The sequence below is a fragment of the Scyliorhinus canicula genome, chromosome 12 (assembly GCF_902713615.1).
Source record: "Scyliorhinus canicula chromosome 12, sScyCan1.1, whole genome shotgun sequence".
NCBI classification, from domain to species: domain Eukaryota; kingdom Metazoa; phylum Chordata; class Chondrichthyes; order Carcharhiniformes; family Scyliorhinidae; genus Scyliorhinus; species Scyliorhinus canicula.
In genome coordinates this window covers 28292374-28318660 of record NC_052157.1, presented here as the reverse complement: position 1 = coordinate 28318660, position 26287 = coordinate 28292374, and the positions used below count along the sequence as shown (strand labels likewise).

The window sequence follows — 26287 nt, the reverse complement described above, 5'->3', positions numbered from 1 at the left end:
TTCAAGTCTAATACACCTATGGAACCCTTCACTGTGATTTGTTTGGATCGGTCTTGCTTAATCCCGTTCATTTTTTCCAATTAAGGGGCAATTTTTAGCATGGCCAATCCACCTATCCTGCACATCTTTGGGTTGTGGGGGTGAGACTCACGCAAACACGGGGAGAATGTGCAAACTCCGGGATCGAACCCGGGTCCACGGCGCCATTAGGCAGCAGTGCTAACTACTGAGCCACCGTGCTGCCCTGTTGATCCCCTTCATGATCTTGAAAGTTAGCCGAGTAACAAAGCGAATGAAGAAACGGTGGGTGTGATTCAGCGGACGGTGCTTTTGGGCATGTTTGGCAGGCTGTTTCTCGGCGGCTGCTTCTCGGCGGCTGCAATGCCGAGGATCACCCCGCCATTCTCCCCGCCGAAGCCACACTTAGGCAGCTGTCCTGTGATGGCGAGCTGATCCCGGCAGCAGGACTGGCCCCTCGCAGATCAGGGCCCCATTTTGGAAGGCTGCTCTGATCTCTGGAACTCCCCTTTCCGCCGCCTCCCCCCCAGGTGTTGCAGGTTCCCACCCCTACATTCCCCCAAGCTTTTGTGGGGCCCTCAAACTCCCCCCCCCCCCCCATTCTTATGGGAAAGGCCTCCCACTGTAGGCCTGACCCCAGCAGTGCCAACTTGGCACCTGGGCACTGCCAGCCAGAGACCCTGGCAATGCCGCCAGGGCAGTGCCTCGACACCCGGTGGTCTTTAATGTCCTGCGAGACCCCCCCACCCCTCCCCAAGGTGCCATCACACCTGGTCCACATTTGTGGAAACTAATGCTAAACGGTGCCCTAGCGAGATCTCGCAGTGTGGCCGTTGACCAGACGCTGGGTATTTTAATGAGCCTAATGGCTCATTTAATAATAATAATAATAATCACTTAATATGCAGATCTGGACCTCGGCGGGCGGAGTGAGTCGCAATTAGCCCAGTGCGGAGCTCTAATGGGGCTCTGTCGCGATTCACCCGTTGTGCCCGGATCCTCGCTGGGCGGAACGCGATCTCTGAATCGCGCCCAATGGATCTATCGACTATTTGGCCCAGATCTTTCCTGCAAATTGCTATCAGCTTCTGTAGTTTAGTTAATCTACACATTTTCAGCCACCTACACACATACTCCTGACTTGGCTCAAGTTCCCTTAACTGACATGATCAGACAACGGCAGAGCAACTTCTTAATGGGACAAAATTCTTTCAGGTGATAGCAGTTCCCTCCCTCCAATAATCCAGAAGAAATATTGACTGGAGCTCTCTGGCCTTTGGGAGTCTCTGTTCCCGTCGGCAGTGCACCCCCCCCCCCCCCCCCCCCCCCCCCGGGTTCCAGGTTGCGTGGGGTGGCTACAATGGGAAATCCCATTGACAGGCGGTGGGAGTATGGCATTCCGCTGCCAGCAAATGGCTCACCGCCGAGGAAGTTCGCGGCTGGGGAACGGGAAAACCCAGCCCATTCGCTCTCCCTACCCACAATCTCCCAAGTGCCAGGGAAGCGCGCACGTGAATACAGCTTTCATACAATCATAGAGCACAGATCTCAAACTTGCACATCATAATTGCCAAAGAGCCATTCAATTAGACCCAATCTCCTTTCATGTCCCTGCAATTAATTTCCTTTTCCCATAGATATCCAATTCTCCCTTGAAAGTAACACTTGAATCTCCTTCCACCCTTCTCTCAGGCACTGCATTCCTGATCATAACAACCAGATGCTATGTCTTTGTTTTGGTTGCCTTAAATCTGTCACCGGTTATCAACTCTCAAAATGAAATGAAGTGAAAATCGCTTCTTGTCACAAGTAGGCTTCAAAAATGAAGTTCCTTGAAAAGCCCCTAGTCACCACATTCCGGCGCCTGTTCGGGGAGGCTGGTACGGGAAATGAACCGTGCTGCTGGCCTGCCCTGGTCTGCTTTAAAAGCCAGCTATTTAGCCCAGTGTGGTAAACCAGCCCCTCTGGACAACAGTCATTTTCTCTCCCTCTACTTTGTCAAAGGTAGCATGATAGCGCAGTGGCTAGCACAGTTACTTCACAGCGCCAGGATCCCAGGTTCGATTCCCCGCTGGGTCACTGTGCGGAGTCTGCACGTTCTCCCCGTGTGTGTGTGTGGGTTTCCTCCGGGTGCTCCAGTTTCCTCCCACAAGTCCCGAAAGATATGCTTTGTTATGTGAATTGGACATTCTGAATTCTTCCTCGGTGTGTCCGAACAGGCGCCGGAATGTGGCGATTTTCACTTCATTGCAGTGTTAATGTAAGGTTTAAGACTTGATTTCAGTTTCGGCTTTTTGATTCGGAAATATTCTGGGCTGGTGCTTTGCAGACTGATGTATAAACATTGGAAGCATCTAGCCTGTACCTTTAGAATATTTAACATTTTATGTTTTTTTTTAAAAAAGGACTTTGCAATCACAATATCGAACGGGAAACGGGTGCAGTACAATTTAACTGTCAGATCTGTGAACCAGCTCAATCTATCGACGCAGAGGCTTCATAAAGTGATGATATTGATGGTGATTGTTTTCAATGAAGTCTCATTAGTAGCAAAAAATGTTCTCCCACCACCACAGCCATGATTGACAATGAGGTTAAAATAGGTGCCTATAATCACAATTAGTACTAAAACTAGCGATAAGCCATCAAACCTACTCCATGCTTCTAAGGGCTAATTTGAAATAAACCAGTTGTACTAAATGCAGCAACAACAGCATCGGAAACCACCACCCAACAGCATAATTCTTGACTCACTTTCCTCCATTTGGTCGTGTCATTCCAGAACGTTTGCTATAAAAAGGAAGAGATTTTAACAATAATTTACATGCACCTGCTATAAACAATACTGTTGCAAATGCTGTGACAACTGATTAAGAGCCGCTGATAGTAACCGAGGGAAGGTTAGGACACAGATATAAAAATCAGTGCGAGGGGAAAGAAAGGTTGTGGAATGGAAACATCACACTGATTCTTGTCATTAAGCCTATGTTGAAGAAATGCTGACTCCAGCTTCTTCACTTATTGGATGGCTGCTCAATAGAATAATGAAAGTTCGTGGAATCCCTACATTGCAGAAGGGGGCCATTTAGCCCATTCAGTCTGCATCGACCCTCTGAAAGAACACCCTTTTGGACACGAAGGGGCAATTTTAGCATGCCCAATCCACCTGACCTGCACATCTTTGGACTGTGGGAGGAAACTGGAGCACCTCCGGAGTAAACCCACGCAGACACGGGGAGAAGGTGCAGTCTCCGCACAGACAGTGACCCAAGGCTGGAATTGAATCCAGGTCTCTGGCATTGTGAGGCAGCAGTGCTAACCACTCTGCCGCCTATGAATTCTAGAAGGTTAGGACAACAAATTAGGTGAGGCAAAGTTTCATTTTTGTTAAAGAAACGCGCGTTACAGTTACCGGGTGAGTTCATTTAAAGCAGAATGGTTCCTACAATATGAACGCCTGGAGTTTACTCCCACTCCCTTTCAGCTTCTCAAACTCCTCTGCCTACTGCTGCAGCTTCATGACTGGCCAGCAGAGGGCACACCTTTTCCACTGTGTGTCCAGCACACTGAGCTCCTCTGAAACGTGTTACCCTCCCAAAGCTAAACATACAGAGATGTTTCACACCCAGTGGACGCAAACGGTTCCCTGCGCCACAAAACTTAACAGTTTGATTGCTGTTCCACTGCCAAAACTTATTTGTAAATTCCAATTGTTGTCTTCAGATCCCCAGTCTGTAGTAATGTAGCTGTGGTGCTATCTGTAAAATTATGTTTAAGAGTCCACAGAATAGGGATGGTAAAAGTAAATTAGCCTCAATTTCCACTCCTGATACCCATTCTTGTGACCTTTGCTGGAATGTACGTGTGTGGGTGTTGAGTGAGGTCAGAAGTACGGTAGCACAAGTGGTTAGCACTGTGGCTTCACAGGGTCCCAGGTTCGATTCCCTGCTGGGACACTGTGCGGAGTCTGCACGTTCTCCCAGTGCCTGCGTGGGTTTCCTCCCACGGTCCAAAGACGTGCAGGTTAGGTGGACTGGTCATGATAAATTTCCCTGAGTGACCAAAAAGGTTAGGAGGGGTTGGGTTACGGGGATAGGGTGGACGTGAGGGCTTAAGTGGGTCGGTGCAGACTCAACAGGCTGAATGGCCTCCTTCTGCACTGTATGTTCTATGTCTATGTCCTAAACTAATACAAGTAGGCCTGGTGGCTTCCAGGGAGAAACAGCTTATTGATGTTTGGGTGATTACTTTTACAAGAGAGGTTTAGGATGTGTGCGTTTAGGATCTCTACTCTTCAATACTTTTTTAAATGAAAAAAACAAACCAAATACCATTTCATACTTCCATGTTGAACAGGATCTCAACTCCCGTGTGCCCAAGTGAAACAATCTGTACCTCAGGGTAGAGATTTCCAGGTAAGGTACACCTCAGTGTACAGGACAAGTTCATTAATATACTTCTCCTGGCTAATGGCGCCATTAGCAAACTCAGCCACAGTACTTAGATTATCCCTCAAAGATGAGGACAGTTCTGGCATCCAGAAATCGCAAAGCATTTGGAGACCTCAAAGTCTTTTCTCGTAGTAGAATTCCCGACACACATCCAAGGATTGGAGTTGCGATTCCTCAATCAGAGGCCACTGACTGCCCTGAGAGATACAACAACACAATAGAGGCCCAAAGCAGCCAGAATCCCGGAGCTCCTCTTACCCTGCAGCACCCTGCTCGGGCACTTTCAAGAAATCCAGGTTATGTTGAATGCGGGCGTGCTTGTCTTTGAAGTTGGAGCCTGGCCTTGGCAGTGACGGGCGATCTGTCATGGTGCCCTGGTAGGGTATTCTCTGATTGGACCGAGAGTTTAAAGGTGGCCATTGAGACGTGTTATGGAGACCCTTTATGACTCCGTTCTGGTGGGAACCTTTGAACATTAAATCAAGAGAAGGATCCATTTTAGTTATTCGAAGGAAAAAATTATTTGTACTGTATTGACTGTAAATAGTACAGTATAGGACCATACAGACATCGACATAGAATTCACAGTACAGAATAGTATATAAAATAATATTGACTGTAGATAACATAGAACATAACAGCGCAGTACAGGTCCTTCGGCCCTCGATGTTGCGCCGACCTGTGAAACCCCTCTAAAGCCCATCTACACTATTCCCTTATCGTCCATATGCCTATCCAATGACCATTTGAATGCGTTTAGTGTTGGCGAGTCCACTACTGTTGCAGGCAGGGCATTGCACGCCCCTTACTACTCTCTGAGTAAAGAACCTACCTCTGACATCTGTCCTATATCTATCTCCCCTCAATTTAAAGCCATGTCCCCTCGTGCTAGACATCACCATCCGAGGAAAAAGGCTCTCACTGTCCACCCCATCTAATCCTCTGATCATCTTGTATGCCTCAATTAAGTCACCTCTTAACCTTCTTCTCTCTAACGAAAACAGCCTCAAGTCCCTCAGCCTTTCCTCATACGATCTTCCCTCCACACCAGGCAACATCCTGGTAAATCTCCTCTGAAACCTTTCCAATGCTTCCACATCCTTCCTATAATGCGGCGACCAGAACTGCACGCAATACTCCAAATGCGGCCGCACCAGGGTTATGTACAACTGCAACATGACCTCATGGCTCCGAAACTCAATTCCTCTACCAATAAAAGCTAACACACCGTACATCTTAACATTATATAGTATAGAACCATATATAGAATAGTATTGACTGTTCAGGGAGGCTGGTACGGGAATTGAACCGTGCTCCTGGCCTGCCTTGATCTGCTTTAAAAGCCAGCTCTTTATCCCTGTGCTAAACCAGCCCAAGAATAGTATTGACCATATAGTATAGGACCATATAGTAATGACAAACATTCCAAGAACCACGAGAATTACGTTGGCCATATAATAATCAATTCACTTTGGGATATGGGCAACGCTGGCACTGACCATCCCTAATTGCCCTTGAACTGAGTGGCTGGCTAGGCCATTGCAGAGGGGCTGTTTAGAGTTAATCACATTGCTGTGGGTCTGGAGTCACATGTAGACCAGACTACCTAAGGGCGGCAGATTTCCTGCCCTAAAGGGCATTAGTGAGGCAGGTGGGTGATGCACGATCAATTGCACAAAGACGAGAGTTGAATACAACTGAGGCTTTATTACACTAAGATGTAGCTGGCGAAATGGGTGCTGTACGGGGAGCACACATGTTTATACTCCGCCTACTGGGCGGAGCCAGCAGGCAGGGACTACCACCGTACCTGTAGTACAGGGCCTTACCATAGGGCTGGATTCTTCCGCCCCGCCCTGCCTGCCACAGGGGCGAGAAGCCGACAATTGAAAAATCTGTTGACCTGGGGCAGGATTCCCAGGATGCTCGACCGGAGAATCTCGCCCATATATACCCTAATATATACAGCAGTGGTTTCTACCACAATGGGTTTTTACAACAATTGATGATAGTTGTCATGGTCACCATCACTGAGACTAGATTTATATTCCAGATTTATTAATTGAACTTAAATTCCCCCAGCTGCAGTTTGGGATTTGAACCCATTAACCTGGGTCTCTGGGTTACAGGTGAGATATTACCACCATACCACCGTTCTCCTTATTGTCCATATGGTAATTCATTACTCACCTGTTAAAAATTACATATAAATGAATGGCAACAATAAAATAAATAAAATGACTCTACCACAGAGATGTAACTTTAATTAAAATGTGTATTAAAAATGATTCCAAAGCATCAAGATAAGTGGTCAGTGAATCCCATCCTGAGGGCATATCCCTCAAGATCTGCTGGTCAAGTACCCTTCCTTCCTGGTTCAACCATCCCTGGTAAGCAGTCTGTTTTCCGAAGACAGCAATACCAGGCGAGACATGCAAAACGTATAGAAAAGTTTCATGATTGTAGGAGCTACTCGAAAGGATTTTAATTTTCCAAAATAGTGCAATTGGATATGGGCCTTGGCCTCTGTATCTGTCCATTGCTCCCTCCAATTCGACTTATTATCCTTTTCGGCACTATCAAATATTGGAAGAACGGCTTCACCTACTTTGTGTGTTAAGTTTAGAAACATAGGGCTGGATTCTTCCGCCCGCCCGCCACAAGACGGCAGGGGCGAGAAGCCGATAATTGAAAAATCCATTGACCTGGGGCGGGATTCCCAGGATGCTGGGTAGATGCGACCGGAGAATCCCGCCCATAGAGTTATACAGCGCAGAAAGAGGCACTTCAGCCCATCGTGTCTGCACCAGCTATTTAGCACCTATCTATTCTAATCCCATTTTCCAGCACTTGATCCGTAACCTTGTATACAATAGTGTTTAAGTGCTCATCCAAATTCTTCTTAAATCTTGCGACAGTTCCCGCCTCCACCACTCTTTCAGGCATTCCCAGCTCTAGTTTGAAGTGAGTGGAGTTGTCAACATTTCCTTAGTCTGTGCCATTTTTGCTAAGTATTGGATTCTCCTCTGTGGGCAGCATGTTCACCTGTTGTGTGGAAACCTCGAGTTTAAAAAAAAAGTTGTACTAGACGTTTAATAATTGTAATCCAAACACGCCGTGATTAATTCATATAAAAGTAACCCCAGTTTATAAATCGCCTGGAACTTATTTGACATTTCACCTCCCCAGACTAACCGTTCCCATTTTTCTGCTGAAGGCATTAAATCATGAACATTTCCTTTTAAAAAATAAATTTAGAGTACCCAATTCCTTGTTTCCAATTAAGGAGCAATATAGCATGGCCAATCCATCTACCCTGCACATCTTTGGGCTGTGGGGGGAGACCCACACAGACACGGGGAGAATGTGAAAACTCCACACGGACAGTGACCCGGGGCCGGGATCAAACCCGGGTCCTTGGCACCGTGAGGCAGCAGTGCTAACCACTGCGCCACCGTGCCGCCCTTTTTAATGAACATTTCCGTGGGCCTCCAATTCCCTTTGCCTATGCAGCCTAGGCAATAAATCTCGCCAGGCTATTGACCAACGACCAGGCCCAGTCCTGCTCTTGTGAACAACTGTTGACTGGCTAACGACCAGGTCAGGCAGAGTTCAGTCTTTGTATTAGCCCATTGGTAGGAACTGGCCCTCTTTGGGTTGCCAGATCGAGTATGGTGTATCCCTGGAGGTTCCATCACATGGTCTCCTGCCACCAATCACCCCAACCCCCATTGGGTGTCCATTGTTGGGTGTCTTGACACATCAATCCTCACCCGGATGTGCCTTCTTACGTCAATGGTTCGACAAATTTGCCAAACCCCAATTGGGTCAGTCTTGATTCGGTCAGGCAGATTTCTTTCCTCCTCACCCCCAATTTAAAAAAAAAAATACTTCTAGATTTTACCCCAGGATTTCTCCTGACACTGTCCTGGAGATTGACCTTCAATTTCTGGAAACTCAGGTCAATCCTGGAGGCTGAAAACTATCTATCTTTATCTTAAAAACATTTAATTAAGGAGCCTCAACTGCTTCCTTTGCCTGTCTCCTCAATCTGAGGGCCAGATGTGAGAATTGTAATCTTAAAGCAAATTTTAATAGTAATTAATTAGTGTTTATTAATAAACCCTAAACCCCAAGTGATTTACCTGCTGGAGGAGGGGGAGCAGCTCGCGTTGGGAATGCTGCAGTTTGCGGCCTAGTGGTTTGTTGTCTCATTTGTGTCAAGTCCCTCTTTGTGGGCCCTAGAATAAAAAAGGTACTAAATTATAGACATTCATGAAACAAATATTCATCAGATACATAAGAACGTAAGAACTAGGAGCAGGAGTAGGCCATCTGGCCCCTTGAGCCTGCTCCGCCATTCAATGAGATCATGGCTGATCTTTTTTGGACTCAGCTCCACTTTCTGGCCCGAACACCATAACCCTTTATCCCTTTATTCTTCAAAAACTATCTATCTTTATCTTAAACATTTAATTAAGGAGCCTCAACTTCTTCACTGGGCAAGGAATTACATAGATTCACAACCCTTTGGGTGAAGAAGTTCCTCCTAAACTCAGTCCTAAATCTACTTCCCCTTATTTTGAGGCTATGCCCCCTAGTTCTGCTTTCACCCGGCAGTGGAAACAACCTGCCCGCATCTATCCTATCTATTCCCTTCATAATTTTATATGTTTCTATAAGATTCCCCCTCATCCTTCTAAATTCCAACGAGTACAGTCCCAGTCTACTCAACCCCTCCTTGTAATCCAACCCCTTCAGATCTGGGATTAACCTAGTGAATCTCCTCTGCACACCCTCCAGCGCCAGTACGTCCTTTCTCAGGTAAGGAGACCAAAATTTCTTATCATATTTATGTGTGGTCAACATTTGGACAAAAGAGTCCGAATGAAGATTCATCAGCAGGCCACAAATGTAGACTTAAATGCTTCTTAGAAACAGGGCGGGACTGCAACTATTTTCATTGCATGTATATTTAGTAGAAAATGTATAATCACACACAATATTAAAATGAGCAACCCAAACCCTCCAAGAATGTGACTGGTAGGTGTTCAATCCAGCGTTGCCAGGCCTCACAACTGATACTTGGCCTGTACATAGTTAGCTGAGAACTACTTGCGCGCGCACACAAGTCATACACACACCCCGTGTCTCACACACACCCATGTCACACACACACACACCCCGTGTCTCACACACACCCCCCATGTCATACACACACACCCCGTGTCTCACACACACCCCACATGTCATATACTCACACCCAGTGTCAGACACACACCCCCAATGTCACACACATCCCATGTCACACATACACATACACCCCGTGACACACACACCCCATGTCACACACACACACACCATGACACACACAAATACCTTGGGTCACACACACATACACCCTGTGACACACACACACACACAGTGTCACACCACACACACAAACCGTGTCACACACACCATGTCACACACACACACACCGTGTTACACACACATACACAAACACCATGACATACATTCACGTGCAGTCACACACACGTGATCTCACACAAATGACCACGCATGTGTGGGATCACATGCACACATGCGATCATACATATAACAGTGTTTCACACATACACAAATGACAGTGTGACACACACATGACAGTGTCACTGAAAGGATCCATTCTGATTATTCCCTTATTTCTCCTTTCTTTATTTTTGCTGTTATAATTTTGACGCATGAATACTTAAAAATTTTTTTTTAGAGTACCCAATTAACTTTTTCCAATTAAGGGGCAATTTAGCGTGGCCAATCCACCTAGCCTGCACATCTTTGGGTTGTGGGGGCGAAACCCACGCAAACACGGGGAGAATGTGCAAACTCCACACGGACAGTGACCCAGAGCGGGGATCGAACCTGGGACCTCAGCGCCGTGAGGCAGCAGGGCTAACCCACTGCGCCACTGTGCTGCCCGACCCATGAATACTTAATGAACATATATCTTTACATGAGACGAATTAAATAAGTTGCAACATAGTATATGGTGCTTTAAGCTTTGGGTAGCAAGACCCAGACTTTCGGCACCAGAGAGATGGGGTGGGACTTGGTCTGATTGATTTGCTGGTGATAAATAAATTGGCAAAAAGACTGTATTCTGCCTGGTAACAGGTGGCGATTGTGTTCAAAGACTTTTATCCCTTTCATTATTATTTTTACACTCTTCTTCTCCCCTCTGTGTTTGTCTTGTGTGTGTGTGTGCATGTATGTGTGTGTCTGTGTGTGTGTGTGTATATAGAAGGTGGGGCGAGTTAATGTGGGGATTGGGAAGTAGATAAGAGTTAACCAGTTGCATTTGCTACATATTTCATAATAATTCTTGTTATAAATAAAAAGTAATTGTGCGGGATTCTCTGATCTCCAGCACCGAAATCACATTCGGCGATCGGCCCGAGAATCCCCGTTTGCGGCGCAATCAGGGGCGGCACCGTTTTTGTGATGCTCCGCCCCCTCTTTGAGTACGCCGCACGCCATTGGGACGGCCTCAGGATGTCACCTAAGGCCCTCCTCTGATGCTCCGCCCCCAATGGGCCAAGTTTCTGACGACGCGGAACACTTATGCTATTGTTTTTCATGGACCACGTGTGGCGGCTGTGGACAATGCCCAGCTGTTTGTGGGGGGGGGGGGGGGGGGGGGCTTCGGCGAGGGTTGGGGAGGATCGTTGGGGGTTAGTCCATGGGTGGCGAGGGGGGTTGCTGGGGGTCATTATTTGGCAGGCTAGGTCCGCGTGCAGCCGCCGCTGCCGTGGGCATGCGCGGCCATGGCCCCGGCCATTCTCCAGCCATTTTTGGCATGGGAGCCGGGAGCTTTACCCAGCACGGCTGCAAGCCCCTCCTGGAATCGATGCAGCTGTTGTGCCCCTTTTTCCTGGCGTAAAACCCCACTGCTCCCACGCTGGCATCAGCACTTGGTCTGGAAAAGGAGAATCCAGCCCATTCTGTTTAAATTTACAAACCTGGTAACTGTACTTATTGGGCAGCCAAGGGCCAAAGGCTTCAAATATTTTTCCAAGAATTATTGGTTAATTCCAGTGTGTTCCAACTCCGGGTCAAATGGGGCTGGAATTGAACCTGCACTTGCCCAGGGTTCCGTAACAGTCACACTCATACACACACGTACACAAATGAGTTTCACACCACACACATGACACTGTCTGTCACACACAAATGACTGTCACACATACACACAACACTGTCTGTCACACACAAATGACTGTCACACATACACACACACAACACTGTGTCACACACAAATAAGTGTCACATACACACACACGACACTGTCTGTCACACACAAATGACACTGCCACACACAAATGACAGTGTCACACACACACGACACTGTCTGTCACAAATGACAGTGTCACATACACACACACGACACTGTCTGACACACACAAATGACAGTGTCAGTCACACACACACAATCTATTTTAGCATCTTTGCTGGCAGAACCTATTATTTAAACGTAACTCGAACATTGAGCAAGTTCTTTACATTAATTCGATATTATTTGCAGTTACATATACAGAACAGTGACATTGTTTCATGCATCATACAATTCTTTGCCTGGTCTGATAAACAAAGAGGAATCAATCCCCTGAGCGCAGCTGCTAATATTTAGAACATAGAACAGTACAGCACAGAACAGGCCCTTCATATTCTTTACTCCATTGAACTGATTCAGAATGGCAAAATACTCTCAGCTGTGGAGGCTGAGTACCATCACTTAGTCAACTTAGATGATTTGAGGAAAAACAATAATTCATCAAAACGTCAGCACAGGGACACCGTCTCAGGATTAGGGTTCGACCATTTTGGACTGAGATGCGGAGAAATTACTTCTCTCAAAGGACTGTGAATCGTTCGAATTCCCTACCCCCAAAGGGTTGTGGATTGGATATAGTTACGGCTGAGACAGACAGATGTGCGGTCTCTCAGGGAATGTAGGGACATGGGGAGCCGGGTTGAAGCCCAAGTTCAGCCATGAAGGTTCTGCATGGGGGAGCAGGCTGGATGGGCTGAATGGCCTCCTTCCGTTCCTATGTCTTTTATTCTCAGGCTGCGTCCCCGACCCATTCACTCAGACAGTCAGACGGAGCAAATTCACCACAAACCAGAGATTAAAATGAAGGGATCTGTCCTGTGACGCAAACTAACAATGGCAAAGGGGGATAAAATGATAAATTCTTTACATTGTTCCTGGGATTACCTCACAATGTGAAGATTCATGGAGAATGGCAACTGGGACTTTTTTTTAATAAATTTAGATTACCCAAAAATTTTTTCCAATTAAGGGACAATTTAGCGTGGCCAATCCACCTACTCTGCACATTTTTGGGTTGTGGGGGTGAAACCCACGCAGACACGGAGAGAACGTGCAAACTCCACACGGACAGTGACCCAGAGCCGGGATCGAACCTGGGACCTCAGCGCCGTGAGGCGGTTGTGCTAACCACTAGGCCACCGTGCTGCCCGCAATTGGGACTTTGACGAAAACTAGATATCAGCACTTTGTGCGTAAAGTTCTTGGGCGGCAGCATTTACCAACAGCAGGAATCACAGAATTGTTAGGGCACGGAAGGAGGCCATTGTGTGCGCATCAGTACTCATGGATGGAGCGACTGGGGGGTACTGGGAGGGATATGGGGAGGTCATGTCCCGGGTGCTGAAAACAAGGGTGGTGATGAGTCCAAGGGTGGCAATTTATGGGGTTTCGGAGGACCCGGGAGTCCAGGGGGAGAAAGACGCGGCAAATACTGCTGGCATGGAGGGACTCAAAGCCCCCCAAGACCGAGCTATGGCTTTCGGACATGTCACGTTTTCTGGGTATGGAAAAAATTAAGTTCGCCTTGAGGGGATCTTTGCAGGAGAGTGAACGTCAGCAGGGATGGGGGGGGGAGGAAAAGAGATTAGAGTAGAGTAGGAGGGATAAATAGGCAGGTAGTGTCTATGGGAGAGGAGCGGATTTGAGCATTATGGTTTGACTGAAGTATTGATTTTCCTTTGATGTTTGCATATTTCTGTTGTCTGTAACTGTTTACAATGCCAAAAAATACCTCAATAAAATTGTTTATTAAAAAAAAATGAATGGAGTGACTGGGTGCTCACCCAGAGCGTAAATATAGGGAATGTGTCACTTACGTGAGTTCTTTGGTAACCCGGGGCCAATGCTGACCTGCAAGGTTTTGCTGCTGGGCCTGAGCAGGGCAATCGGCCCAGTGCCTTGGATGAACTGTACTTGTCGAGAGCCCCCAGCATTCCAAGGACCCCAGTTATCCTTCCTTACTTTCATTTCGAGCCTGAGTAACAGGAGGAAACAAATGTTAAACGACAAGAACATGCCTGCATTTATGTAGCAGCTGCCATGGCTTCGGGATATCCCCAAGGTGCTTTACAGCCGATTATATACTTTCTGGAGTGCGGTCGCTGATGTACGGTTGCAATCGGTTTCCACGCAGAAAGCTCCCACGGGCAGCGATAGAAATAATCAGATCAACTGGTTTTACACTCTGACAGAGCGTAATGAACTCCAATTGGCTTTATTGGTTGGCCAATTGGAGTATGAGCTCCCTCAATGATAGCTCATTGAGGGGGCCCATATAATCACCTGTGTAGGCTTTGTGAGCCAGTCTTAAGTTGACTGGACTGCTAGCAGCACTGTCTGTAGCTGCTCCTGTAATATCATTATTGTAAATAAATATTGGTGCGGTGACGGAACTCCTGCCTCCCGTGGATTACTACAGTGGCGACGAGGTAAACTAAGAATTTTGTGGAGACCAGCTGCCGCACTCAGAGGGTAAGCCGTGCCATTTTAAAAATGCCGTTTTTTGGAAGGTTAGAGGCATTCGATCCGGCTATTGAGGACTGGTCCCAGTATGTGGAGAGAATGTGTTACTTCTTCGGGCAAATGATATACTGATGGAGGAAAGGAGATGGCTTATCCTGCTGTCGGCGTGCGGACCCTCCGCTTTCGCCATTATACGTAGTCTGACTTATCCCGATGCACCGGACACGAAAACTTTCCAAGAAGTAACGGAATTGGTGAAAGAGCACTACGACCCAAAACCACCCCTCATTTTGCGTAGGTACAGATTCTACACAGCGAAGCGGGAAGACAGGGAGTCAGTCACAAATTTCTTGACCCGCCTGAGAAGGCTGGCTGTTTGATTACAGGATGACACCGCATTCCACAACGGGCATACCGCCAGCTGAACTCTTAATGGGAAGGCGGCTGCGAACAAGGCTGAGTCTCCTTTTCCCAAATTTAATAGGAAAGTGGAGAAACAACAGGAGGCCCAACGCAGGGTGCATGATAATAGTCGGCAGCAGGGACATTTCCAGGTGGGGGCACCGGTTTGGGTCAAGAATTATGGGAATGGACCAACGTGGGTCAAAGGCACAGTAGAGTCCCAAACAGGGCCCATATCCTATGAGGTTTCAATAGGAGGTAAGGTGCTGAAGAAACACCGAGACCAAATAAGGGCAGCGGAACCACACCTGGAGGCAGGCAAAGCAGGACTGTCTCAAGCTGGGATAGCCCAGACGGAAAGGATACCCACACCCCAGCCCCGAGCAATTTCTCCAGACCCCGTCATCCAGTCGTCAGAGTCGGAGATGGAGATGTTCGACGAGGCCGCCGCGACACCTCTCCCCAAGGAGGAGGAAGAACAACTTCCAAGGAGGTCGTCAAGGAAAAGACGGGCACCTATAAGGTACACCCCGCCCACTTCGGAGAACGACCCGGCGGACGACACAGAGGTGACAGACCCAGACATGAGGAGCAGGAAGAAGCTCAGAGGAATGCCAGCTGGCAGGAATTCCTCGGACCTTGGGGGGGGAGGGGTGTAATGAACTCCAATTGGCTTTATTGGTTGGCCAATTGGAGTATGAGCTCCCTCAATGATAGCTCATTGAGGGGGCCCATATAAGCACCTGTGTAGGCTTTGTGAGCCAGTCTTAAGTTGACTGGACAGCTAGCAGCACTGTTTGTAGCTGCTCCTGTAATATCGTTATTGTAAATAAATATTGGTGTGGTGACGGAACTCCTGCCTCCCGTGGATTACTACACCGAGAGATAACATCCTGGCAAAGGTAACCTTATGAATAGTTAGGATTTGGATTGCAGTGTTTGATGGTGAGATGGGTAACGGTCAACAGGAGCTTGCGAAAAAGGAATTGGACAATTACTTGAAGTGTAATTTAAAGAACAAAGAACAGTGCAGCACAGGAACAGGCCCTTCGGCCCTCCACGCCTGGAGTAGAGTAGGGGGGGTGGAGTAATCTTATAGAGCTGGTGAAATGATGGGTAAAATGGCAGCTTCCTGTGCTGCAGAAGCGGACAGCACATTACAACAATTGGGAGATTTCATTTTTTTGAAGAACGTCAGAAAACAGAAAATGGAGTGAACCACATGAGCAAACGGAGGGGTATCTGTTTAGGGGTAGATGGACAGTCCCAAGATCCACTGATTCTTCAGTCATTCAGGTGGCTCAGTGGTTAGCATTGTTTTTTTATAATTTAAATTTAGAGTACCCAATTCATTTTTTCCAATTAAGGCAATCTATCATGGCCAATCCACCTAGCCTTCATAGCTTGTGGGGGAGAAACCCACACAAGCACGGGGAGAATGTGCAAACTCCACACGGACAGTGACCTGTGGCTGGGGTCGAACCTAGGACCTCGGCGCCGTGAAGCAACAGGGCTATCCCACTGCGCCACCATGCCGCTCAGTGGTTTAGCCCTGCTGCCTCACGGTACCGAGGATCCAGGTTCGATCCCGGCCCCGGGTCACTGACCATGAGTTTGCACATTTCCCCCGTGTCTGCGTGATTTTCACTCCCACAACCCAAAGATGTGCAGGCTAGACGGATTGCCTACGCTAAATTGCTCCTTAATTGGAAAAAAATGAATTGGATGCTCTAAATTTTTTTTTTTATAAAGACATTGAGGAAGTGGACATTGTCCCAGCTGGCCAGGAAACCAGGGGGCATTCCTCTGCTCTTTTATGCCCATCTGTGAGGGCAGATGGCCTCTCAGTTTTTTGTTTCCTCCAAGGAAGGCACCTCTGACACTGCAGGACTCTCTGAGCACTGCACCTGAGTGCTAGCCTGGATTCTGTGCTCACGTAACTGGAGTGGGGCTAGAACTCACAAATCTTTGGCTCAGTAGGGGGAGTGGTACAAAGACTCACACTCTGAACAATGAAATGGAAAAATGCTCAAACAAACCAGACTTCCAGAACAAAGCAATTTTTTTGCCGCACGCTGGACTGTTGTATAATCCAGTGCGAGTGAGTGTGAGAGAGGATAAGTGTGTTTGTGAGAGAGGGATGAGTGTGAGAGAGGGGAAATGAGTGTGTGTGAGAGGGACGAGTGTGTGAGGGAGGGATGAGTGTGAGAGAGGGGAGTGAGTGTGTGTGAGAGGGAGATGAGTGTGTGAGGGAGGGATGAGTGTGAGGGAGGGGAATGAGTGTGTGAGAGAGGGATGAATGTGTGAGAGAGGGATGAGTGTGTGAGAGAGAGGGAGATGAGTGTGTGAGGGAGGGATGAGTGTGTGAGAGAGAGGGGAAATGAGTGTGTGTGTGAGAGAAGGATGAATGTGTGAGGGAGGGGAATGAGTGTGTGTGAGGGAGGGATGAGTGTGAGAAAGGGGAGTGAGTGTGTGTGAGAGGGACGAGTGTGTGAGGGAGGGATGAGTGTGTGAGAGAGGGGAACGAGTGTGTGTGAGAGAGGGGAAATGAGTGTGTGTGTGAGAGAAGGATGAATGTGTGAGGGAGGGGAAATGAGTGTGTGTGAGAGAAGGATGAATGTGTGAGGGAGGGATGCGTGTGTGTGAGAGAGGGACGAGTGTGTGAGGGAGGGATGCGTGTGTGAGAGAGGGGGATGAGTGTGTGTGAGAGAGGGATGAGTGTGTGTGAGAGAGGGAGATGAGTGTGTGTGTGAGAGGGATGAGTGTGTGAGGGAGGGATGAGTATGTGAGAGGGAGGGATGAGTGTGTGTGAGAGAGGGATGAGTGTGTGTGAGAGAGGGAAATGAGTGTGTGTGAGAGGGATGAGTGTGTGGGGGAGAGAGGGATGAGCGTGTGTGAGAGAGGGGGATGAGCGTGTGTGAGAGAGGGATGAGTGCGTGAGGGAGGGATGAGTGTGTGAGAGAGAGGGATGAGTGTGTGAGAGAGAGACTTGAGTGTGTGTGAGAGGGATGAGTGTGTAAGAGAGAGGGATGAACGTGTGGGGGAAGAGAGGGATGAGTGTGAGAGAGAGAGAGGGATGAGTGTGTGAGAGAGAGGGGAATGAGTGTGTGAGAGAGAGAGGGATGAGCGTGTGTGAGAGAGGGATGAGTGTGTGTGAGGGAGGGATGAGTATGTGTGAGAGAGAGGGATGAGTGTGTGTGAGAGAGAGGAGGGTGAGTGGGTGAGAGAGAGGGGAATGAGTGTGTGAGAGAGAGAGGGATGAGCGTGTGTGAGAGAGGGATGAGTGTGTGTGAGGGAGGGATGAGTATGTGTGAGAGAGAGGGATGAGTGTGTGTGAGAGAGAGACTTGAGTGTGTGAGAGAGAGACTTGAGTGTGTGTGAGAGGGATGAGTGTGTAAGAGAGAGGGATGAACGTGTGGGGGAGAGAGGGATGAGTGTGTGAGAGAGAGGGATGAGTGTGTGAGAGAGAGGGATGAGTGTGTGAGAGGGATGAGTGTGTGGGAGGGATGAGTGTGTAAGAGAGAGGGATGAGTATGTGAGAGAGAGGGATGAGTATGTGAGAGAGGGATGAGTGTGTGAGAGGGATGAGTGTGTGAGAGGGATGAGTGTGTGAGAGAGAGGGAGATGAGTATGTGAGAGAGAGGGATGAGTGTGTGAGAGAGAGGGATGAGTGTGTGAGAGGGATGAGTGTGGGAGAGGGATGAGTGTGTGAGAGAGAGGGAGATGAGTATGTGAGAGAGAGGGATGAGTGTGTGTGTGAGAGGGATGAGTGTGTGAGAGGGATGAGTGTGTGAGAGGGATGAGTGTGTGAGAGGGATGAGTGTGTGAGAGAGAGGGATGAGTGTGTGAGAGAGAGGGATGAGTGTGTGAGAGGGATGAGTGTGGGAGAGGGATGAGTGTGTGAGAGAGAGGGAGATGAGTATGTGAGAGAGAGGGATGAGTGTGTGTGTGAGAGGGATGAGTGTGTGAGAGGGATGAGTGTGTGAGAGGGATGAGTGTGTGAGAGGGATGAGTGTGTGAGAGAGAGGGATGAGTGTGTGAGAGAGCGGGATGAGTGTGTGAGAGAGCGGGATGAGTGTGTGAGAGAGCGGGATGAGTATGTGAGAGAGAGGGATGAGTATGTGAGAGAGGGATGAGTGTGTGAGAGGGATGAGTGTGAGAGGGATGAGTGTGTGAGAGAGAGGGTAATGAGTATGTGAGAGAGAGGGATGAGTGTGAGAGAGAGGGATGAGTGTGTGAGAGGGATGAGTGTGTGAGAGAGAGGGATGTGTGTGAGAGAGAGAGGGATGAGTGTGTGAGAGGGATGAGTGTGTGAGAGGGATGAGTGTGTGAGAGGGATGAGTGTGTGAGAGAGAGGGAGATGAGTGTGTGAGAGGGATGAGTGTGTGAGAGGGATGAGTGTGTGAGAGGGATGAGTGTGTGAGAGGGATGAGTGTGTGAGAGAGAGGGAGATGAGTGTGTGAGAGGGATGAGTGTGTGAGAGGGATGAGTGTGTGAGAGGGATGAGTGTGTGAGAGAGAGGGATGAGTGTGTGAGAGGGATGAGTGTGTGAGAGGGATGAGTGTGTGAGAGGGATGAGTGTGTGAGAGGGATGGGTGTGTGTGAGAGAGGGAGATGAGTATGTGAGAGAGAGGGATGAGTGTGTGAGAGGGATGAGTGTGTGAGAGAGAGGGAGATGAGTATGTGAGAGAGAGGGATGAGTGTGTGAGAGAGGGATGAGTGTGTGTGAGAGAGGAATGAGTGTGCATAAGTGGGGGATGAAGTGTATGAGAGGGATAAATGTGTGTGAGAGAGGGATGAGTGTGTGAGGGATGTGTGTGTGTCTATGCGTTTGTGTTTGTGTGTGTGTCTATGTGTGTGTGTGTGTCTATGTGTATGTCTATGTGTGTGCCTGTGTGTGTCTATATGTGTGTTTCTGTGTGTGTGTCTATGCATCTGTGTGCGTGCCTATGTGTGTGTGTGTCTGTCTGTGTCAGTGTATGTGTTTGTGTGTGTCTGTCGGTGTGTGTGTCAGTGTGTGTGTAGGTCTATGTATGTGATGTGTGTGTGCGTGCGTCTATGTGTGTGTGGTGCGTGTTGTTTGTGTGGTGTTTGTTGTTTTTGTGGTGTGTGTGTGGTGTGTGTAATGTGTGTGTGTCTGTGTGGTGTGTGTGTGATGTCTGTGGCGTGTGTGTGTCTGTGTGTGGTGTGTCAATGTGTGTGTGTCTGTGTGTGTGTCTATGTGTGTGTGTGTCTATGTGTGTGTGTGTCTATGTGTGTGTGTGTGCTAAGTGTGTGTTTATATGTATGTGTGTCTATGCGTCTGTGTGTGTGTCTGTGTGCGTGTATGTGTGCGCCTATGTGTGTGTCTGTCTGTCTGTGTCTGTGTGTCCATCGGTGTGTGTGTGTGTCAGTGTGTGGTCTATGTGTGTGTGGGTCTGTGTGTGCCTGTGTGTGTCTACATGTGTGTTTCTACGTGTGTGTCTATGTGTGTGGTGTGTGTGTATGCGTGAGTCTATGTGTGTGTCTATGTGTGTGTCTGTGTGTGTGTGTATGATGTGTGTGTCTATGTGTGTGGCTGTGCGTGTGTGTCTATGTGTGTGTGTGCGTCTATGTGTGTGTGTGTGTATGATGTGTGTGGGTCTATGTGTGTGTGTGATGTGTGTTTGTGGTACTCACGTATTACTGAACCGCAGAGGTAGCTTCCTTTTCATTCTCTCTTCATAACGCTTCGATAAAAGGCTGATGAATTCAGTTTTAAAGACAGACTCCAGCAGACTGTCGTACTCCTGCTCATGTAGGATGAAGAAATCATCTTGCAGTGTGCTGCATAATGAAAATAAGTTGGACTGTTATTATCACAATGAAATACCTGACAGTCAATATGACCAGCTCAATCCCATTTCCAATAGCATTAATTGAAGGCAAAAAAAGTTGTCAATGAGCAGAAGCAGTCTCCTTCGAATAGTGGCATGGAACCCAAACAGGTTGACCGGTTTCCTCCCTCATCTCCTACTCAATAGAAGCACCTCCAACAATGCAGCACTCACCTTAGAGTCACAGTGGAGGGTATGAATACACAACCTTCAACCAACGGAGCTAAGCCTCAACCACAGAATGTAACACAAGTCTTATGTCTGTGATGCTAATCTGTACTGGCAAGGGTCAATGTAAGACTGTCAGGCAACACATTGTGAAAGTTAGTGCATACACAGCAGTGAACTCTGAGAGACAGTGGTTTCTGCTGCTTTCTCAATGGCCAGAGTTTACCTCAGTGAAATGGTTAGAATCCGCTCCAGCTCAATCTTTCTCTTCAGTACTTCTTTCACCTGTCCTTTCATAGGACCATCCTTTACTTTTTCACGTCCAATGAGGTACACAAACTTCGGGGTGAGCACGAGGTCCCGCTTCGCGTTCTGAAAATAGAACACACCAATAGTAGAATATGTAATGGGGAAACTAGATAAATGGAATACAATATTACTGCGGCAATTGTCCCCCTAAGAGCAATCTTACTGGGTAAGGGTCGCATAGTCTGAACAACCAATCAAGACCTAGAGCGGGAATCTCTCCGCGGGAGGAGTTTTCCCAGAATGGTGGAGTATACTGTGGACTAGCTGGAAGCTTCAGCTGGTGAAGCAAGCAGCCTTGTAAATAAAGTTCTTTTGTTAAACTCAAGAAGCCTCCAGGAGGACATCATCAAGCTGATGTAACGTAACTCCCACCTACCCCCTGTTCTCACTTATTCATGTTTCACTTTTATTCATCTTAAAAATAAAAGATATCCTGGACTCGTAGAGTAAGTGCCATTTAATGGCAGAGACGTGGTAGCACAGGTCTCCAACACTTTTTCTCTGCTTTGTACTTGGGGATGAGCAGCCACCGGGGGGCGATCAGGAGGGAGACCCCGTCTGATTTCCTCCCCTTTCCCAATAAAGTTGTTGAGGCCATTCTCATGGGCCAATCCCAACTGGTATCAGCAAATACAGCAGATAATGAGGATAAACTCCGGCTAGATCACTGGGAATCTTAATTCTTTCTTCATAAATCTTTCAGGGTTTATTTTGCAATGTTCATGCAGCGCAAAACTGTTAAAGGTCAGTATACCGGATTATTGAGTGACTATAATTGATAAAGTGGCAGTCCACAAATTGGGTATTTTAAAAAAACCTGGGAGGACCAGTTCTTCTGATGGATGACAGATTATTTCCAATAACCCATGATGATCGCTGGTTCAATGCCCAGTCTGTGCCACAATTGGCCTCAGCAAACCTGGCTTACCAAGGGAATGTTAACCAGGCTTTGTGCCCCCCATCAACACCCAGTGACCCTCTGTTCGAAGTGCACTCATGGTCAGCAGGCAGAGATGGGATTTAAGTTGAACTCTGGTGCCCATTTGGGAGGAACAGCCTAATGACACCCACCTTTTACAGCTGACATGTGAATAATACCCACTTGGGCAAGGTGCCAGTGATGCCTGGTGCCTGTGGAATTGTAGGGAAGCAAAAAATCATTGGAGGAGAGGAGAGGGGGAGATAAAAACAGGAAGCATGCAATGATAAATTCAATGTTAAACCACCCGCGTCCATTCTCTGGAGTTTTCAGTTACCAGCAACATTTAATAAATTTGATTTGCTTCTGGTGATAAAACACTTCAGACGTCACTGCAGCTCCCCTCCATCCCTCTGGTTCTCACACTTCAATACAGTGCTGCAGCTGTAGGACCTCGATATACTGCAGTGTCCGGACTGGGCAGCAGGGGGTGCTCTAGCAAAGGCTCCGGCATTGGCACTGCTCCTATGAGAGGAGCAGACCGTAGCCTGTCTTTGTGGTGATGGTGAGGTATTAATAGAACAGCATTTCTACCTGTTGATTCTTATTCATGAGCAATCTACTGAATGCGTCCATTCTAAATATTAGAGGCAAACTCGATGATTCAGCATAATGAAGACCAACTGTGGTGGGAAATTAGAAATTGGTGGATAATGATGAGTCATGGCATGCTGGTAAAGGGCCAACTTACAATTCATGAGTCAGCTTATCAATCGACTGATAATTTGATAAACAAATATAGGCTGGGTGGAGCTAGTTAAAATCAGACGTACCTTAAACCTCCGATCGTATTTAGTGACAGTATCTGCAAATTCAACCTTCTCTCTTTTCCCAATGAACTGCCGGATCTCAGGTCGATCTTCCATCCCAATGTAATCACCGACAAAGTTCCTGTTGATGCTGTTTCTCCGCCTCTCCTTTTTATTGAGCAGCAGATCGGATGCTGGGCAGAAAATGGTCCCGCTTAAAACCTCAGATTAATCCTTCGGAAACCTACTAATGATTCTTTAAAAAAAACTCTTTTTGGTTCTCCAGATTAATGGAACGTGGCTAACTTCACTTTGAAGTGAAGCAGCTTCACTTTGAGGCCTGTTTTATGGACCAAGATTTTTCGCCCCACCACAATGTCGGTTGTCCAAACAGCCCATCGTCAACCAAGGCTATTCAGAGGCAGGAATTGTGCCTCTCCTGGACTAGATCAGATACCCGATTATGTTTTGAAAAGGGGTGGGGGATTTATTTTATGGCATCTGCTTCGTCTGCTCTTTACTTGTTGTCTGGAAGATGCAGAAACATCTTAAAGAATGGAAAACTGCTCTTGTTGTACCTATTTTTTTTAAAAGGGAGAAGAAAGGACTCTCAGGATTATCGACCGGTCAGTGTGACTTGGGGGGGGGGGGGGGGGGGGGGGGGGGGGGGGGGGGGGGGGGGGGGGGGGGGGGGGGGGGGGGGGGGGGGGGGGGGGGGGGGGAGGAGAACAACCAGTTTGGCTTCATCCCTGGGGTTCTCAGTTTTTAACAATAAATTTAGAGTACCCATATTTTTTTTTTTCTCCAATTAAGAGGCAATTTAGTATGGCCAATCCACCTAACCTGCACATCTTTGGCTTGTGGGGGCGAAACCCACCCAGACATGGGGAGAATGAGCAAACTCCACACGGACAGTGACCCAGGGCTGGGATTCAAACCCAGGTCCTCAGTGCCGCAGTCTCAGTGCTAACCCACTGCGCCACCCCGTGTCCTTCCAGTTCCCTGAATTGTTAGAAGATGTGAGTGCTGGAGTTAGCAGAGGCCAATGGTGTGATGTCATTTACTTGGATTGTTCAAAAGCCTTTAATTCACTGCCACATCTGTGGTTATTGTTGTCAGCATTGGGGATTAATGGCAAACTCTACCACTGGATAAAATCACTTTAGTTGGGCCATGTGCAAGTGGCCACAGTTAATGGGCAATTATCAAATCCAAAACACTGAGGCCCCTCGAGGAAGTGGTCACGGGCCCCTTTTATTTGTGGCTTATATTAATGACATTGATGGCCAGATTCAGATTAGCACAGTTTTGAAATATGTGGATGACTTTAACATTTATTTGGAAGTTAAGAAAAATAACCCAAAGCCCTCGAATGCACTTCTCCAGAGTCAACTCTCCACTCTGGTGCAGTGGCCCAAGGAGTGGTAACGCACCTTTAATGCGGCAAAGTGTTCAGTTTTCCATTTTAGCCACAATAATCATTATTTTCAAGTTAAAGAGCAGTTTAGCGTTGCCAATCCACCTAACCTGCACATCTTTGGGTTGTGGGGGGTGACACCCATGCAAACACGGGGAGAATGTGCAAACTCCACATGGACAGTGACCCGGGGCTAGGATCAAACCGACGCCGTGAGGCAGCAGTGCTAACCATTGCGCCACCGTGCTGCCCCTGCCCACAATTATCCTAATTAACAGTATCACATCGATGGCCAGCCTTCAGCACATTCAACCATTGAAAAGGATTTGGGCGTGAGTGTTTTACAAGTAATTTGAAGTTAACGAATCGTGTGGCTCAGGCTGCGCAGCGGGCAGCAAATGTTTTACGAGTGCTGAATGCATCCTTTTTAAGTCAGGATGTTAAGTGTTTATCTTAAACTCTATAAGCAGCTGGTACGTCCACATCTGGAGCATGTTTCCACAGTTTGGAATCCACACTTTAGCGAGATATACACCTTATAGAGAGATTGCTGACAGGAAAATGGAAGATATGTGGGAAATACCTTAGGAGGAGCTTAAAGAATTCTTGGATTCTAATCGTTAGAGAAGATTGATTTTTGATTTGGTTGAAGTTTATAAATTGATACATGGCCTTACTACTTCTAACCTGAAAACTTCTTTTCCTCGCAATTACGATACTTTGCGTGGTCATCCAACTAAACCGTCTTGATATTTGTAACATAAATTTGCCACATAGAATTGTTGATACTTGGAACGCTTTGCCTGGTTTTGTTGTGAATGCTGAAAATATATTGGATGGGATTCTCCGGCCTCCCAGCCGCGTGTCTTTCGGCAACGCGGCTTTCGCTGGCGGTGGGATTCTCTGCTCCCGTCATTATGAATGAGAATTCACATTGAAACCACCCTATGCTGCCGGGAAATCCGCGGGAAGGGGGTGCACTGTCAGCGGGAATAGGGAATTCCACCTGTGTGAACAGGCAGACAATAACGATCAGTGACATTTAGAAGGTTTGTTGGAAACAATAATGTGATTTGGTGAGTGGAACTTGGTGCACATTCGGCATTGGAGAACGGGAGGCTGTGACGGGAATACGACAGCTGATGATGGAAGGATGGTGGGGGTGGTGGGGGGGTTGGCCCCTACGGGCGAGGGACACTGCATGAGTGGTATGGGGGTGGCACAGGAAGAAACATTGAGATGAAGATGATGGAAATGAGATGGATATGGCAAGAGGACTTCAAGAAGTGCGGGTGCGATTCATTTACATGTGCTCTGTCCACCATATGTCCATGGCTCATTATCTGCTTTCTCCTGAGCCATTTCCATAACGTTTGCTTCCCCCAGTGAGGCTTTGCCATTGCCTTCCACTCTCAGAGGGCCAGGGCAAGGAGGCAGGTCCCAAGTCTCCCTCAGCTAGAACAGGAATCAAACCCATGCTGTTGGTGTTAATTCTTAACCTAACGCAGCAGCCATCGAAGCAGCTGAGCGAACTGGGGCCACTGTCGCAATTAAGATACTCATTTCATTACCGATGTTTTGCGTATCTATTGTTCATCTAAGATCAACATGAATGACTTTAGTGGGGAATTCAGGAGAAGCATTTAAATTCTGAAAGTGGACAGAATGGTGGACGCAGTATCACAAGGAGTTGAGATGATCAGGCGTTCAAAACATTTCTACCCCTCTTCCATCGTGTTTGGGTGGAAAGGGCTGAAGCAGAAGAGGTAACAGAAAGCGGCATTGTGCTTCGAGAACAATCCCAGGGGACAATACTTCAAGCAACAGTTGTAGCGGTTGGACCTGGTGACTGAGTGAAGAATGGTGAATGTGAAAGTTAATGTGAAAGTTGGTGAACCAGTTCTGCTCCCAGAATAAGGAGGGACGAAAGTTGACTCAGAAGAGTCAACTTTAAGAAACTGGCCATTCCGTGAAGCGCCTGTCTCTTTGTTTCAGCCTGGAAATACCATTTTGTGAGCAATAAATTCATTGTTAAACCCCCCCCAAAAAAGCACAGGGGAGAAAAAAAAGAATGATATGTTGATGGGGTTAGGTGAGGGGGGTGCGG

The 26287-nt window shown here is 47.6% G+C and overlaps 1 protein-coding gene across 2 annotated transcripts in view; it reads right to left on the bottom strand.

Annotated features, from left to right (window-relative positions):
- myo1ea (myosin IEa) overlaps nt 1-26287 on the bottom strand; it is a 182498-nt gene that overhangs the window by 4743 nt on the left and 151468 nt on the right. The window contains exons 21-27 of one of the 2 annotated variants that reach the window (XM_038814836.1): nt 22788-22957; nt 20953-21098; nt 20362-20508; nt 13656-13813; nt 8615-8710; nt 4728-4935; nt 2773-2808 (exon numbers count right to left, since the gene is read on the bottom strand). In XM_038814836.1, the coding sequence (XP_038670764.1) occupies nt 2773-2808; nt 4728-4935; nt 8615-8710; nt 13656-13813; nt 20362-20508; nt 20953-21098; nt 22788-22957 (961 nt within the window). The remainder of the gene's footprint in view (nt 1-2772; nt 2809-4727; nt 4936-8614; nt 8711-13655; nt 13814-20361; nt 20509-20952; nt 21099-22787; nt 22958-26287) is intronic. The other variant, XM_038814837.1, reaches the window with a different exon arrangement.